This window comes from Phascolarctos cinereus, unplaced genomic scaffold, assembly GCF_003287225.1.
Source record: "Phascolarctos cinereus isolate Bilbo 61053 unplaced genomic scaffold, phaCin_HiC Scaffold_9;HRSCAF=440, whole genome shotgun sequence".
Taxonomy (NCBI): domain Eukaryota; kingdom Metazoa; phylum Chordata; class Mammalia; order Diprotodontia; family Phascolarctidae; genus Phascolarctos; species Phascolarctos cinereus.
This window is the reverse complement of record NW_027556402.1, coordinates 176,932,464-176,951,094: the sequence shown is the minus strand read 5'-3', so window position 1 is coordinate 176,951,094 and position 18,631 is coordinate 176,932,464. Positions and strand designations below refer to the sequence as shown.

The 18,631-nt window shown below is 33.7% G+C and overlaps 1 protein-coding gene across 2 annotated transcripts in view; it reads left to right on the top strand.

Moving 5' to 3' along the window:
• The window catches only part of SLIT2 (slit guidance ligand 2), a 395,951-nt gene that overhangs the window by 203,988 nt on the left and 173,332 nt on the right, over window positions 1-18,631 (top strand). For both annotated transcript variants that reach the window (XM_020992637.2, XM_020992619.2), the window contains exon 5: window positions 14,399-14,470. In XM_020992637.2, coding sequence (XP_020848296.1) covers window positions 14,399-14,470 — 72 coding nt within the window. The remainder of the gene's footprint in view (window positions 1-14,398; window positions 14,471-18,631) is intronic.

Genomic DNA, 18,631 nt, shown 5'->3' with positions numbered 1-18,631 from the left:
AGGATGCTGGAGCCAACACATCTTTTTAAAGGCATGTTTTAGGATGGATTTTAAAGAGATATCAAAGTGATACAGACTCCAAAAAATGGGGGAAAAAAATCATAGACATTGCTTCTACCAGGAAAAATTCAACTTAGAAGACAGTAGTAATTAATTGCCCTTATACTTACTTTCTCACTTACATAAAATATTTATGAGAGTAAACTATGCATACATTAATGAACAGAAAAGAAGGGAATAGGCAGGTTTTCACAAAGAATTTTCTATAGCAAATCACATCTTAATGGTCACATAATTGACCAAAAGGTGTAGTCAATATAATATCCTGGTATTTGTATTTTCTTGTTGTTAAAAGCATTTAATTCAGAACAATATGTAATCTTAAATGCTTCCCTCAAACTCACTGCCTCCCACTCATACATTAAAATTATATAACACTTTGTTATAGATGATCCTAATAGATAACTTTATTTAATTATACTGTGATTATTAACACTCAGCAGGATATAAAATAGTTACTTTATATTTTGGCCATCATCACAGAAGACATCCTGAATAGAGTTCAACAGAAAGATTGCCTATCAATCGGGAAGTTCTCCAGCTCTTCCTCTTTGATGTTAATTTTAAAGTAATTTTCAAGTCCCTATTCTGATCAATACAGTGATTCAAGACAATTACAAAGGACTTATGGTGAAAAATGCTTTCCACCTCCAAAGAAAGAACTGGAGTCTAAATGCAGTTTGAACAATTTTAAAAATTTTCTTGATTTTTCTTGTTTTTGCAAAATGGCTAATATAGAAATATGCCTTGCATTATTTTATGTGTCTAATTATCACATTTATTGCCTTCACAATGGGTGAGGGAGGCAGGGAATTAACTTGGAACTCAAAAAAATTTTAAATGAATGTTAAAAATAAATAATAAATTTTAAAAAATGGCCCCAGGAGTCACATATTTTTAAAAGTAATTATCAAGTTCCCCATGAACATTATAAACCCCTTTCAGTGAGATCCATGCCGGTTCAAGAAATTTGTCTGCCCAGTGCTCCTAGAAAAACAGTGTGGTTAAAAGACATAATAGAGTCTGAAATAAAAAATGAGCAAGTAGCTTATTAAGTTGGTGTATAAACACATATACTCATAAACACACATTTGTGTATATGTTATATATGTGTATGTATGTATTATATATTAAATATATGTATATGTAATCTGAGGCAGGAATTTTAGATGGACAATGAATAGAGGAGGAATAGCAGACCAGGTGGTATTGCATTTGAGGAATTCCATAGTATATTCAATGTCTCAGCCTGTGTTATACTACAAAAGCCCATCTTGTTAGTGCCAGCATTCTGAATCCCAGGGATGTTATTTGGCTGTGAACTGAGAAGCACAATAATTTCAGCACAGCTAAAATTATAAGTAACCCTAAGTGTAATCAAGAGACAAATAGAGGGTGGAAGAACACATGGAAATAGACTATAACATGTTACCTAGAATGACTTGTGAGAAAGAAATTGCATAGGAAAAAAATCATTTTAGACATGTTTGACGAGAAAAGGAGATGGGCCGGGTCACAAGTGAGAAGAAGAGCTGGCATTTGGACAGCCTAAGTCCTACGCTGCTACTTCCAATATATTTAAAGAATCAGAGAAGATACATAGCCAAGTATGAAATGTGTATATTAAGATAATCTTATAGTGAAGAAATGTCAGCAACATTCACTGATTATAGCACAACACATTAGGTGCTCAGAGTAGGGATGAGAGAGAGACACACACAGTACTTGTCTTTGAGGACCTTAGTACGTAATTAGTTGCAATATCCTCATAGGTTTATAGGATTAGAAACAGAAAGAATTTTAGATAACCTAGTTCCACTCTTTGATTTTGCAGATCAGGAAATCGTGTTCCTGAGATCGTGACTAGTCTAAGATTACTTGTATAATGAGTAAAAGAAAAACAAAAGAAAAACAAAAGAAAAATAGGGTTTTAACCACCAGGGTTTTTACCTAACTTTACATCTTATATTTATTCTACTATACCGCACTCTGTTATAGAAACTGCTGGTTATTTTTTATCAATAGGTGCATGCCAGATCCCTTTTATACCATTATTTATAACATCTTTCACTTAAAAAGTGTGTCTGGAGATGGCAGCAGGATATTCAAATACTGCCTCAGATACTTTGTAACTTTGTCACTATACGCAAGCTACTCTACCTCTTTGTATATATCCCCAAGATATGTCATAGTTGAAGTTCCCTGTATTGATGAGCTAATAGAACCTTGGCATATCCGGTATTTTTTTTTCAAGCCTGGAGAGTCCTTAGCTAACATCCACCTTTCCTACAGGACAGTGTCTCATACAAATGGGATGCTTTTCAAAAGCTGGCCAGAAGGAAAAATCCAAGGGCCACAATGACTGATTAAGGAGCATGTGTTTAAGTGGGTGCTGTGGGAGATCCCATTGGTTCTATTCATTTATTTAGGAACCATTAGGGAATATTAGGATGTAAAAATAATTGGTAGTGTGTCGTTGTGGAAAGAACACAGATCTTGAATTCACCTATTAATTCAAAGGTGAAACTTTACCTCATAAACTTAGAAGTTTATGTGATGCTGGGCTTGAGTCGCTACACCTAACAGAGACTTAGATTCATCATCTGTTAAATGGAGATTATTAAATTTGTACCAACCACCTAAGTTGTTATAAGGGAAGCATTTCTAAACAATCATAAATCATAATTATTTTTATATATCCATTGTCCAACTAGTCCTCCAATCTTTCTCTGACACTGGTCAGGGAGACACAGCTATGCAGAGAGTATCACTGTTCTCCTTGAAATTAAACCGAGCTTTTCCAGACATACCTCTGTACATGCTGGTTCCCCTTAGCAATCTTATACATATCTTCCACGAATGAATTTATCTGCATCTTATGGAACTTGGGTCTAATGAATAATAAGGTTCATATTGACCAAGTCAATGAGTCTGGTCCATGTGGTCTCCTCCTCAGCCAACTATTTAAGCCTTCCACAATCTGGTTCCCATATAACTTTTCCAGTATCATTTACTCCCTTACATGTACTCTCCCTTTGACTCAAACTGCCTGCTCACTGTTCCATATACACTACATTCTGTCTTCTCCCTCCTTCCCTTTGCACAAGTGAGAGATAAACCCTTTAAGTCCATTGGTCAACAAACAAGTATTAAGCATTTACTTTGTAACTGTCTCTTGGCATTTCAGTTTGCAGTTCATTTCTTTCTCAACAGAAATCAGAAGTCACATAGCTAGGAAAACAGACTTTCATGAATGTCTCCTAACTGCATGTTTGGTATTGTTGGTTATTGTACAGTGAATATGTTAACTCAGTTTTGGGACATTAGTACAAGTGTTTACTTTGTTATTATAACATAGCTTCAGGGTGATATTTAGAATGTTCTCCAATGTTCAGAATTGAGATATGAGTCTCTTACATTCTTCTTTTTAACTTGGGAATTATCTAATAGCTCTCTCAACTCAGTTGTTTGTTGCTATTATGTCTCTGTGTTGCTCCTGGACTTAAAAGTTCTAAAATTTAACTTCCTAAATAAAAAGGAATATTCATGTAATTGAATATCCTTTGTTAGTGACGACAGTGATTGTGACAAGTATTAAGGAAGGTATACATTAGGAGATATAAACAGCATGTTGGGTTTTGTTGCTGTTTCATTCCTATAAGTAGAGGTAAAGGATGGCATAATGAGTAGAAAGCTAGACTGGGAACCATGAAGACCTGGGTTCAAGTCCTGCCTCTGACACATAATGGGTATGTAACCCTGGAAAAGTCACAAATTTTCCATTTCTAAACAATTCTTTAAGACCATAAGTTTCTGAGAAGGTGCTAACTTGCATTGGTAGAGGGGCCTTTCTCATTCAGGAGTTCTCTAATACTAATTAAAAAATCACTGGTCATTTCCTTATCCTTAACTTCATATTAGTGGACAGAAAATTAACAAATCAAGCATAATGATTTACATGAATATTTTTGCTAACTAATTAAAGTGTCTTGTTTATTCTCATTTGTACACAAGTGTGTGATAATGGTAAAGATGCAGAATATTTTTGTTCTAAACTTGACCATAACATCCTCATTTGGTATATACTTTTTTTATTACAAAGTATGAACCATGACACTTTCTAAGACACACTTTCTGCATAAAAAGAAAATTCAAATCTCAATGATTTTCTTATGCAACTGCAGATCTCTAATTCACTGTAAGAAGATATGTAGCCATTTGAAGGCAAAGCAAATGTCAAGATTTTCCCAGTTTCCATTTCAAACTATTCCCAAAGAGGAACTTGAGATTATATTCACCTCGTATACTTCATATTAAATTAATATGAAAATATGCTACCTGCCATGTTCTATAAACCTATTTCATCTTTTATCTGTAAAACTGCCCACATTTTGGTTAAAAAGAAGCTTCCAAGAAAGGAAAGGAAACAGCACTCCATTTATATGCACTCTCTCTCTCTCTCTCACTTCCTACCATTCTATCCCCATTCTGCATTGAAATCCTGAAATAGTTCTCTGATTCTGTTTCTCCACTAAGATACTGTAACTCTGCTGAATAATTGTATATACTATAATAATAAAAGTCATTCTCTCTTTGAAATTGACCCTTGCATCTCACTAATATATGAACCCCAAAGTTGCTTCAGTCCCTAAATGCAGCTCTTAGGAGCTCAGATCCCTAAAAGCAATTATTCCAAAAAAGATTTATTCTCCATTTACATATCTATAGAGAGATTTAATAAATGGAAATTTATAAGGCAAACTGCACATCATATCATAATGGGAAATAATAGCTTTTACAGGCTGCCTTTCAAATTTTCCATCTACATTCACATTTACACTTTTTTTCTCCCTTTTAAAATCAGGGCACATTACTCATTACCCATTACTCAGTACTTTCCTCAGCAGTTTCTGAAGTAGTCAATGGAAGTATAGATTTATGGTATTCCTGGTCAGACTCTGAGGGAGGTTAAAACATGGAGGAAAATAAAATTACCAGTAATTAAATTTACAAGCAGGTTTGCCATCTAAAACAAATTTATTGCCTCCAAGTGAAAGATAGTTTATATTCACACACAGAAAGAGCAGATCCATCCTTACATGATATAGGTATTATACATTGCTATTTCAATTTATATAATTAAAATGATATCATTATGCTGTAAGGTTAATGGTATACTCAACTGGAAACCATATGTACTGGGTAATAAAATAGCCGCATTGCAGTATTGGCTCCTTTTGTTAAGAGCTTCTGCTGACTATCAGAAGCTTTTATAATAAGTTCTACTGCTTCTTTTTCTTTAAGCTAAGCATGAAGCTAAGAAAGGGCCAATGACAAGATTTTGCTCTTGAAAGCTGTTTTGTTGGTCAACCTAAAATGTGAAGAGTCTGTCTATAGGAGAAACATAACTGGAAATTATTCCCCTTTCCTCATTTTCCCAATCATTCTGCTATATATAAAACATTTTAGGATATAAATCTTTATATTTAGACTTCTAAGAGGATTAGGTAGGTCTTAATGCATATTATGTCTTGAATTATAGTCTCTTTAAAGATATATGTGATTGTATACATATATGGTAGTAAATGTATTTGCTACATCATTCGCTTGCATATAATAAAATATGCCCACTTAGTTTTATTCTTTCATACCACATTCAGGCTAAACCTAAAGCTGCCGCTGCTGTTCTTATATTAGTCCTAAGATTACTATTCTATATTGTAGAAGGGTTTCAGGCATATGGAGGAAGTAAAATTATAGTAGGGATTATACAATTTAGGAACTAATGGATTTGACCCAAAACAGTCTCAGTAACCCCAGGGATAGTTGTATCTTAAGAGGTCAGAGAGTGCTTAAAAAAGTTAACTAGTTCTTGATGATTATGGTCTTATCGTTTGGATTCTGCAGTATTAGGAATCACTAAACAGAAGGCAAATGAGTTACAAGGGACTCTTAGGGTACATTGAATCAACCATATATGAGCTAAGGTTGTTATTGATTTGAATATGCTCACATAACAACCTATGGTGAAAGCATTTTCATATTTAAAATCCTTTCAGATTGAGTTTTCCTGAACAAGAAATACCAAAAGAAAAAAAAAAAGAAAATTTGTGGCAGTATATATGAGATAGACAAAAGATTAAGGAACACAGAGTGAGTTTGGGTTAAGGAAGGGACATATTGCTCAGAGCAGTGATTCTTAAACTGGGTCCCCAATAATGGAGGTCATGTCGATGGACAAGAATAATTTGTCCAAAGGCACAAAGTGAAAACGAACATTTTGTGAATATGAGTTGGCATTAAAACAAGGAATAGTGGAATCAAAAGGACTTGTTTTACATACTCATTATTTGTTCTTTATCACTTTTCACTTGAACTTTTTTTCCTAATAAACACTTTTGGAAATTTTTCAAAAATAATTTTCTGGTTGAAGATCATAATGTTCCATTAGGGACTCTTGACCCTCCCTTCAAATATTATATTGAATAAATGAATGGGGGGAAAATTATTTGAGCACTTTTCCTATGTGCCAAACACAGTGATAAGCACTGGGAATGCAGACAGAAAAATGGCAGGGTAAATGGTGGCTCATTTTCTTTATTGTAAATTTTAATAAAATCATAGCTATTTCTGAGGTTGGATCCTCCAACATGCTCAAGGAATTTTGTAGCAAGAACTTTCTTTTCTGGGTCTTCAGGAGCTGTAATGCTCAAGAGACGGTGGCAGTAGTACATACAAAGGCACTTGCCAAACTGACTTTCTATATAGGGGCTGTTCCCAGCCTGGAAGGTGCCAAGCTACTGCCACAGCAAGGACTGAGAAGAGGTGGTTGGTGCTCAGGGTAGTGGCTGTGGTTTGATGCATTGGCACAGTACTCCTCCTTTCTCTTCTTCCTGATTCCTTGCTGCTTTAGCTAAGGCTTGTTCCACACGCGTGACAATTGGTTAGTGGTTGGTGTTGCTATCAAAAATGGAGGGAACAAGGAGAAGCTAGGTGGCACAGTGAATAGAGCACTGGCCTTGGAGTCAGGACAACCTGAGTTCTCATCCAGCCTCAGACACATAACACTTACTAACTGTGTGACTCTGGGCAAGTCACTTAACCCCATTACCTCACCAGAAAAAAAAAGGGAAAGAAAAATGGAGGGAACAATGTACCACAAGAGTTACACCCCTGGATACTGCCTTTAAATATAAATTTATATTCCTATATGTGTATAAGATTAAATGTATATGCTACATTAATTATTTTCTTGATAAACTACATGTAAAATAACTGGAAGAGATGAGTGAGTGAATTTCCCTCCATTTGATAGAAAAGGGAGGAGGGATGGAGGGTAGGAGCTGTGGATGCATAATGCTGCAAACACTGTCAGAACTTTGTTGGTTCATTTCAAATAACTGGTTTTTTTTTCTCTTTCTGTAATAGGAGTGGTCTCATGGAAGCATATGCTTTGGCTCCAGGAGCTTTGTCTTCTCACTAAAAGATATGACTCATTATATTCACAGCACTTGCCCCCTTTAAAAAAAAAACACTAAAAACTTTGTTCCTGAAAGTCATTTGCTCTTATTATGGTATTCTGAATTGGAAATGAAAGCTGTATTAGTTCTGATTTCTATTTCTGTAACAGTGGTCATACTGTCTACTCAACAAGGAGAGAACCCTCTATTACTTCTTTGAAGACCTAGATCACTTCTCAACTAGTTGGAGCAATATACATTCATCATTCTCCCCTAAGTCTCTGGTATTGCCAAATCCTTTATGCAAAGATTTGAGACTTTGATTTTACAAAAAAGTTGGGCAAGTCATTAGTCTACTTTGGACTCTAATCAGACTTTTCTTCCTTTTTTAAATTTCTGATGCACATTTGCTCTGGAACACTATTAACTCCTTGAGAAGAGCATCAGTGCCATTTTCTTAAGCGACATCTCCCCACAATGACTAGTAGAATATTTGGCAGGAATGAGGGTATTCAGTACATGCTTAATGAGTTAATATTAAGTGTACTTTTTATTTGCTGGTTGCCATTCATGATCTTTTGGTTTGATATAATTCAGAATTTGAAAAGCACAGATTTATAGACCCACAATCTTCAAACCATATTTAAAGATTTACAAAATTTATGTGCTAAGCATATGTACCAAGTCCATCAATGATTAGTAAATGAATATATCATACTGATTTTAAGACTTAAGTTCCAAACTTGAGACCATATTTGATTTCCTTCATTAGATAGTTGTTATAAGAATGGATCTTTAAAATATGACAAGCCTAGAAAAAAAAACTAAAATAAGCATAGATATATTGTATTGCCTTGTCAGGCTCAGCAAACGCCAAACATAATTTGGAAATACTAACAATACCTGAACGAGATATTTGATCACACTCCAACCGTCCTTAAATTGTGCATATTGACTCTCCTGAAGAATGTGGGCTCTTTGAGGACAGGGACTATTTCAATTTTGCCTTTGTATCCCTAGTGCCTAGCACAAAGCTTTGGACAGATTGTGCACTTAATAAATGTTTGTTGAAAAATAAGCCATGAAATTGAAAAGATAAATGTCAATAAACTTATCCTGATGATTTGAGGGTCATTGATAGGCACCAGCCAGTAAGCATGTATTGGTGCATTCATCTCTTTCACTCAGTCATAATCATCACAGTTTGAAGATAATCCATCCCAAACCCAATATGGAATCTGGGCTATAGCATTTCTGATAAATGTCAGTCTGGCTTCTGCTTAAAGAATTCTAGAGAAGAAGAACATAGTACCTCCCAAGATATTCTTCCAATCTGGTCCAGGTCTAATTTTTAGTAGTTGTTTCCTTACACTGGGCTGAAATTTGTTCCTCTTAAATGTCTCCTTATTGCTCCCAGTCCTACACAAACATATTACATCTAATAGTACTTCTGTACAACAGCCCTTCAAATACTTGAAGGAAAATCTCATGTCTCCCTTAATATGTCTCTTCTCTAAGCTAAAAATCCTCATTAATTTCAACTCATCCTCTTGTAAAACAGTCTCTGATCTTCTTCCATCTTGATCAAAAATCACTGAACGTGCTTTACACTCTTGCTATTGCTGGCTATATAATTATTGTATTTATTCTGTATATGCAGAATATACTTGTCTGCTCCATTAAAATGTAAGACACTTGAGGGTAAGATTGGTTCATTCATTGCATTTATACTCATGGCACTTAACACAGCCATTGCCTGGACATAATAAATGTTAAATACATACTCATTGATTAATATCGATTATATTGATAATAATCGATAATATTGATTAATAAATTTGTATCTCTGTGGATAAATAGGCAAATATCCTTAGAATAAGATGGTACTGCTAGCTGTGTCCTGGGAATGGATAAGGAGCCTATTTGTCTTATTCAAACTATCTATAGACGAAAGTTATATTGTATTTCTGAGCACAGATAGAGCTCACAATTTGTCATTTCTTGTAAGTTTAAACAAAGTAGTTAGCCCATTCTGTTATTTTTCAGTTGTGTCTGACTCTTCATGACCCCTTTTTAGAGTTTTCTTGGCAAAGGTACTGGAGTATTTTGCCATTTCCTTGTCTAAACGTTGTCTATAGGCAACTTGAAATGTGAGTTAGTTACATGAGAAGATTGATGAAAGTGATTTTGGCAACTCTGAAATAACCCTATGATTGACATGATTTAGGGGAGAAAACAGTCCCTATCTAATAATAAAGAGGCTTTATAAGATCATTCTCCGTTGTGTCTAGATTAGTATAGCTAATCAGAAGATATTGTATTATATAAAGTTTGAAGCGGCATAAATTTTGACAATTTTCTTGTTTATCCAGGGAATTATAGTTTTGTTATCTTTTTGATTGAAGCAGGTGAATTCTTTTACCTTCACCCCAGTAATCACTACCAGCTCTAATGTGTTCTTGTACATGAAGTATTTTAGTAACATGGCTTTGTATCAGTGTTAAGAGGCTACTTTCTCTATGTTAAGGCCACTATGGGATGAAGCTAAGAAATAACTGAAATCTCATCTCTCCAATAAACATTGACTGTGAAACAGTCATAATCACGGCACTTTGTAGAAAAACAAAATATGAATAGGATTGTCCTTGCCTTGAGAAATAGTAGTCTAGTGAGCTAGTAGACAAGGTGATGCAAATTGAACAACTAGAGAAATGTTACAAGACAAAATACTAAGCTTAATAAAGGGGAAAGAAGATGGAACTTGGAGTCATGATGTCCTGGCCTCTTTGCTACTTACCTTCTCTGCAATGTTAGGCAAGCCATTTTTCCATTTTGGCCTCTTGTTTCTCCATCTGCAAAACTATTCACATGGCTCCCTTCATGTTTTTATTCAGGGTATTCTTACTGCCCAGTTGAATTTTACCATCCATACTTCAAAGTTCACCTGACATCTTGTATCCTTTGAAGATTTCTCTTGCCAATCCATATCAAAATGAATATTCCCTGAAGTCCTGGTGCAATGTTTTCCATATATAAATATTGTCTTATATCGTAGGCAGTATGGTCATGGAATCTACATTCACAAATCACTAGACATGGGTTTGAGTCTTAGCTCTCCCACTTAATACTTAGACAAATTATCTAACTTTGCTGAGCTTCCTTTGTTTTGGGCATAATGGTGCTTGTACACTCCAATTCAGAAAAATAATATATATGGAAACATTTACAAAAATCGAATGTCATTATTTTATCCTTCAGTCACCAAACCTTTCAATTCTTCCTCTATATTATTTTCCAAATCCATCCCTTATGGATTATTGCAATGCCATCATCTTTCTGTTTCAGATGTTACCATTTGGCCTCTTTCAGTTTCTTCCTGCTACTAGAAGACAAAAAGAGGAGTCATTGAACAGTCTTAGAGAATTTAGGTCTAGAAATGCAGCTTAGTGAAATGGGATTTGCACTGGATCTGCTGACCTGGGCTTTGAATTGTAGCTCAGATGCTTACTAGTTGTATATTAGTGGGCAAACCACTTAGCCTTTCTGAGCCTTAATTTTCTCATCTCTTTGACGAAAATAATAAAAAAAAAGTTATGAAGAAAATGCTTTGCAAATCACAAAGCATTTTATAAACATGAGTTGTGGCACTAAAGGCCCTCATTACCACTTAGTTGAATGATTACAATAGCTTCCTAACTAGTCTTCCTGCCTCCATTCTCTCCACTTAGACAGGTTAATGTTAGTTAAGCACCAGTAAGATCAAGGCAGGGCCCTGCTCAAGATTTCCCATTACCTACTCAATAGAAGCAAATCTCATTATCCTGGTATTCAGGAATCACTAGGTCTCTTAACTCTCCAATGTATACAAAATACCCTTGATTCACCTAGTGATATATTGTTTTTCCCAACTGATATCTCCTTAACTACATGGCATTTTTCTTATTTATGTATTTTGTTCTATTTTGTATTATTGCTATTTATCTACTACAGTGAAAGCTCCATTTGAAGAAGAATAATTAATAATATTTATCTCCATATTTGCTTTAGGGCTGAGAATAATGTCTTGTACTTATCAGAATCTTAATAAACATTTGTTGAAATAAATATACTATATTCATGTTTTATTTTTTCAACTGGCTTATAAGCTTTTTGAAGACAGAGGCTATACCTCATATTTTGTATTATAGTGATTAGTACAAGGTCTTACATGTTGTAGGTATCCTGTAAATTTGTGAATGGTTGATTACTTGTTTGTATGTCATACGTTGAATATAAAAAGCTGTATCAAAAACTTTTTTCCCTGGCTTTTTGCAAAATGGCCTAAGTTAAACTGTTTTTTAAATCTAAATTAGTTGCTATTAAGAAAAAAAAAACAGGCCATACTGAAATGCCTGAGGAAATACTTGGCAAAGTTATATATTCTTCTAACAGAATTTAAACAACTCTCTGACTTTTTTCCTTAATAGTTTAGATTATTCATATTAATTCATCCTATTTCCTTTGAGGGCACCACTATCCTTCCAGTTACTTGTGTTTACAATCTTAGTCACCCTTGATTTTTTTTCTCTCCTTTCCCCCATGTCCATTCAAGTGGACAAGTCTTATCATTCTCTTTACACAATATAAAAGCTTCATGAATTTGCCAAAAGGCAAGGGAGGGACAAGTTCATAGAATCATAAAAAAATTAGAGGTGGAAAGAATATTTCAGACCATCTACTTCAACCTCTTAATAAATGCAGAAATTCCCTCTACATATCCTTTTAAAGTTAGAGGTTCTTAACCTTTTTTATGTCACAAACTTCCTTTGACAGCGTGGTAAACTCTGTAAACGGCTTCTCAGAATACTGTTTTTAAATAATTGAAGGAAATACTAAATTTCAGTTAAATATTAGTGAAAATAAGTATACCTTTTTTTCCCATACAAATTCACCACAGGTGTAAGTGTTGGTCTTCTACTGTTGGAAAACTCGCTTGCTAAGCAACCTATTCCATTTTGGACAATTTGAATTGAGAGTTATTTACATATTAAACTATAATCTCTTCCCCCTCAATTTCTATTTCTTCATTGTAGTTCTGTCCTTTAGAGACACAAAGAATCAGTTTAATCACTTTTTCATGTGACTGCCCATCAGATATTTGAAGACAACTTTCATGTCTCCCTTGAGCCTTTTCTTTTCTTGGTCACTTTGGATTAATGAAAAATTTGATTAATTAAATAGTTTTAGGGACATGAAGTATGATTGCTTTCAAGTACTTATAGTAATGACTGACATGAAAAGGGATGGCAGGACTGTATATCTTCAAGTATTATTAATATTTATCTACTTTTTATTTCAGCTTTCTGTTAAGTGGTATTGTCACCTAAAAAGAAATATCAGATTTCTGTTTTAATAACCCACATTTAACATTTTTTAAGACTTGCAAAGTGCTTTCCTTACCACAACCCCTAGAGATAGGCTATGCAAGTGTCATCATACCTATTTTTCACATGAGGAAGCAATCTCTCCTAGGTACAAAAACTTGCCTAGGGTCATATATAAATGACTAAGGTAAGATTTGAACTCAGATATCTTCATTCATAGTCTAATACTCAATTATGCTATTCTGCCTCTAGTGTTTTATTTAACTACACAATTATATTTTTGTTGTTGCTGTTGTTCAGTTGTTTCAGTCATGTCTTACTCATAACATCCCCTTTTGAGGTTTTCGTGGCCAAGATACTGGAGTAGTCTGCCATTTCTTTCTCCAGCTCATTTTATAGATGAGGAAGCTGAGGCAAACAGGGTTAAGCGATTTACCTAGGGTCACACATCTAGTGAGTGTCTGAGGCCAGATTTGAACTCAGGAAGATGAGTCTTTCTTACTGCAGGCCCAACACTCTGTGCATTGTGCCACCTCACTGCCCTCTCTTCTTCTAGTTTTTGACTTGACTATACAATTGTATAACTTAGTATAAAGATTGAGAAAGCTTAGATGAGCTCTTGTAGAAACATGTGGCTTGATAATAATGATCTACTTCATAGGATAAGAATGATTTTTATTAATCTCTTATTCTATCTAAAAGAGCTATTTTGCCTTACTCAAATGGAATTTATTTCTCAATTAGAATAAAATGTAAATATAGGTTTTCTGGGTTTATAGTTATAACAGAATTTTTAAAGGAAGGTTTTAAATCAGTTCATTGTTAATATTTCATGCATAGGCATTGGCTTTATTGTCAGCTAGTGCTGTCATGTTCCATTTCCAAGATTACTTAAAGTTCTATGAAAATTTAATCACACTTGATAGGTTTAATCTGTTTTTTCCCTTCTTCCAAGATTAAACTGAAGTGTGTGTGTGTGTGTGTGTGTGTGTGTGTGTGTGTGTGTGTGTGTGTGTGTAGTCTGATGGATAGCTCAATGAAATTGGAGAAGCACCAAACATCTAAGCCTTAGAATAACTTGAAATTGAATTATTTGCTCATTAGAATTTTTTAAAGGAATCATTTTATTACACTGCCTCAGATAAAAAGGAACTACATAGTCTATTGAATTATGGAATTAGAGAAATAGAAAATACTTTGAGAGGCCATTTAAGTGCACATTTATTTTTGCTCTCCTTTTATTGGATTTTTTAAATCTATATTATGTTACCAGATCATATGCTTCTTGGGGGCAAAGTACTATGTTTTATCATTCTTATTCTTTATCTAGATAATGATACTTTGCATGTGATGCACATTCTGCGTGTATTAAATTGAGTAATACTGTAGATTTAAATTTGCTTTGTAGAATTTTCTTTAGTAGTCTAATGTGTCTAACATTTTTTTCATACACTTCTAAAGTGTCTATTTGTTACAGCCTATTCTTACTTTTTTTCTTTTTGCTGTTGTTTTTAGTGATCTCAGTGAAAATCAGATTCAGGCAATTCCAAGGAAGGCTTTTCGTGGTGCAGTTGATATTAAAAACCTGTAAGTATATTCCTAAAGAGTTTTATGTTGGGTTATATATACATATACATATGTGTGTGTGCGTGTGTGTATGTATGCAGATATGTATGTGTATGTATGTATGTATGTATGTATAGACCAGATTGGAACCATATTGTAAGTAATATATCTTAAAATTATCCAAAGAAAACTACTACATTCTGAAATTTTGGAAAGTTGGTAACCAAAGATTCTTTGAAGTGTGGTTTTACAAGCTCTTCAGAATAAGGCTGCATAAGGAAGAAGTATTCAATTGTTATTAATTGCCAAAATGATTCCTCAAGTCTTAGAAATAATGTCATGAAACCTGAAATGTAACTTTGATTAAAAGGTGTTGCTAAAGTTGCATTTTCTTCCCCTTTTTTCCAGCCAAGTTTAATATCCATTGCTCAGTTAGTATAGGTGTTTATTGGAAAGGGAATAAAATATTCTTGCTGGCCAGAGTAGATAACAGTTTTCTTTTAAAGATCTGTGTTGCCTGGGGCTTTCAGTAATCATTTTCATTAAATTCTATAGGCTTGAGGAAGAGTCCACCTGAGCACATTTACATTTTTGTAAGAATATTTTCATATCCTATATTCCTCTATATCTTTCATGGAAAAATGTATTTATGCCATGTTTTTTTTTAAAAAAGACATATGTCAGTCTTTTCTTTGCCTAGATAAATCTTTAATCCAGCATCTCATGTATAAGTGTTTCCTTTAAGTGCATAGAGTTCCTGAAGTGTATACTTTTTTATGATTTAAGATAACTCAGTGACAAACCAAGTATTTCCAAATGGATATCTTTTTAAAAATTTAAAGACTTTATTATGCCATAAAAGTGATTTTGTTTGAACTCTAGTGGATGCTAGGAAGTAACATGTATATATTCTTAGATTTCAACAGTAGTTTGGAGAATAAGTAGAAAATAAATTTTAAAAATCTCTGCAAATGACATCAGGACTATAATTTTTCTTATCTGCTTATAAAGTTATATGATATTTGCAATCTGTTTTTGAAGCGATATGAAAATTTTCCATGAAGCATAATTTTCCTCTTTTTCTTCAATTAGGCAAATGAGGTATTTTTCTAAGCTTAGTAAGATAACTGTTTTAGTACTATGTTTAATAAAAACAATTTACCTAATATTTCAATGTCTTCAAAACACTTTCCCCCCTCCACCACAACCTTTGCAAATCAATAATAAAAGATTATGAATCAGAAGAAACTGATGCTTAGAGAGATTAAGTGACTTGCCTTTGATCATATATCTAGGAGGTACTTGAGATGAGCATCAAACTTCAATCTCCAGATTCTTTTTTCTGAAGCATGGGATCTTAATTTGAGGGCCAGTAAGATATCCATCATACCACACTGCCTCTCACTCTTCTTGAGCACCTAGTTCCCAGGCTTCTTTCATAATATGGGCATGACTTATACGTTGTTATGTTTTTTAAAAGATTAAAAACCTAGTCTTTTACATATACTGAGATGTTTAGAACATCAAGAAACTGAGGGCCAGTGATGTTAAAAGACATCATAAAAGACATAGGGAGAAAATGTACTACCCTTCCTTTACCTTAATATTAGATGTGCATCTTCTCAATTTCTATGCTTTGCTTCTAATTCTGCCTTCTGGCCCAAATAGGACAAGTCTAATTCACCTTCCATCTGATGGCCTTTCTAATACTTGAAGAAATCAATGATATATTGTCTCCAAAATGTTTTCTTCTTTCAGTGATGTCCGTTTCCTTCTATCTTTTTTGACATTTAAAAAATATTTATTTTATTCTGAATTTAAGAAATAAAACAAGTATTTCTATAACATTGTAGAATAATAAAAAAAGATGATTGTACATGAAATTGCAATCTATTATATACAACTTGCTATTCCTTTTAATTATATAATAAAGTTATCTTGTAACTTTATTATTTTCTTCTTCCCCCCCACTGATGGATACAATAGATACGTGTGTGTGTGTGTGTGTGTGTGTGTGTGTATGTGTGTGTATGTGGAGACTGTATATATATATATATATATATATATATACGTATTTATATATGTATGTGTATGTATATATGTGTAGATATACACACACATATAAAGAGAGAGAGAACTGATAAATAGAAGTATTTATAGAATGGTTTTATATATATGTGGTTTGTGTACATATATATATATATATATGTGTGTGTGTATATATTTTACATATGTAAAACTATTTATCAGTTCTTTCTAAGTAGATAGCATCTTCCTTCATTTGTCCTTTGCAGTTAATTTGGGTATTTATAATAATAATAGTCAATTTATAATAATCAATCTCAAATGGCCTAGATTCAAGATTATTTGACATCCTGGTTGCCCTAATTCAGACATTGCTCAGCTTATCAATGCCCTTCCTTAAATGGGGTGGACCAAACTGAACACAATGATCCAGTTATGGTCTAATAACAAGATTCACGTCCCTTATCCTGAGCACTGTGTATTTTCAAGTACAGGTCAAGATTACATTAACATCTTCAGCTTATTTTGGGGGGTTCACATTGAGCTTATAATTCATTAAAACCCAAGTTATTTTGCAGATGTACTACTCTCTAGTCATGCCTCCCATACCTTTTACTTGTAAATTCAATTTTAAAAAAATGAAATGTAGACTTTGTGTTTCTCTCTACTTGGTTTCATTGTATTATAGTCTACTTCAATATTCTAGCTTTTTAAGATGGATGGATTTGTAAATGAATGGGAAAGGGGGCATTTATTAAGTGCTTATTATATACAATCCTCTAGGGACACAAATAAAAACAAGACAGCTCATGCTCTTGAAGAACTTACATTCTAATAAAGAGAGACAAGATTTAAAGGTGGTTTCAGTTATAAATCAGATGAAATGGCCCAGTGGACCTTAGAGTACAACAGGAAATCAGATGGCAATGCATCTTCTCTGTGTTATTTCCATTAATAAAACCATGCCTCTCTATTTTTGAGCCATTGGATAGTGAGTAGGCCTCTGTTTGGAGAACTTTTTTTTCTGGTCTTTAGGAGTAAAGGCTTCTGAGGAAGTGGGCGATATGGCACCCATAACAGGCAATTGCCTTGTCATATCTCCACAGTGAAGGTTGCTTTCCGGAAGGTTACTTCCTTAGATGATGTTTCTAGTAGTTACCTAAAAGAAGGGTTCATAGTAGCAGTTAGGAGGAGGTGTGGGACTGCTTTTTCCTGGGCTCTTGGGCTTTCCCATTTGTCTGTAGCAGTTGGTTGGCAATTGGTTTTAGTGATGACAAGGATGGAGGTTGCCTTCTCCACATGGGTATATACTTAGTCACTCAGTAATTATATCCACTAGCTTTTTAGTATCCTAGAATGTAGATCATCAGGTCTTTTATTTTGGTTACATTACTTCATCTGTTTATCAACTATATATTAGCAATCATTCACAAAAAACCAGAGGTAAAATGTGTAAGTTCACTATCACAACCTTTTCTCTGATATTATTGTCCCATCTGCCTTAAGCAATAATCCTATCCCTTCTTTGATCTTGTTCTGTCCTCCACAATTTATTATATTGTATTCTTATTCTTTAATAAACTGAAAAAAATTGATATATATTATAAAACATGTGATCAGATTTATTTTACTTAGTTAGAGATCAATAAATATACAAACAAAAGCTTGCCCTCATCATGAAGATTTTATTCTCTAGCTTCATAAATGAAACACATAAAAATTTTCTCTTAAACTAGACTGCACTTTTTATTTCATTTCTTATTCCTTGCCTTAAGGAAAACAAATATGCAGAAAATAATAATAGTAACATAGAGGAGATAAATTGGTAAGATACTTCAAATTATAGCCTTAATATTTGTATTATAATAAAATTAACTACCAGTTCTAATTAATGAGGTCATTATGGTTATTTAAAATCATAGAATCATTAAAAAAATAATATAGACATTGCATAAGTTGAGGAACATGTGTATTTAAGTTCATATAAGTTTTCTTTATATGCTTCAGACTAAAGCAATAATGGCTATCTCCACTTTAACAGTATTTGACAATATAGCTTAATCATAATCTCATCTACATGGCTACTCTTTGCATGAAATCCAACAATACAGATGCCATTCTGTAAACCATCTATAGATATCTACCCAATGCACTGAA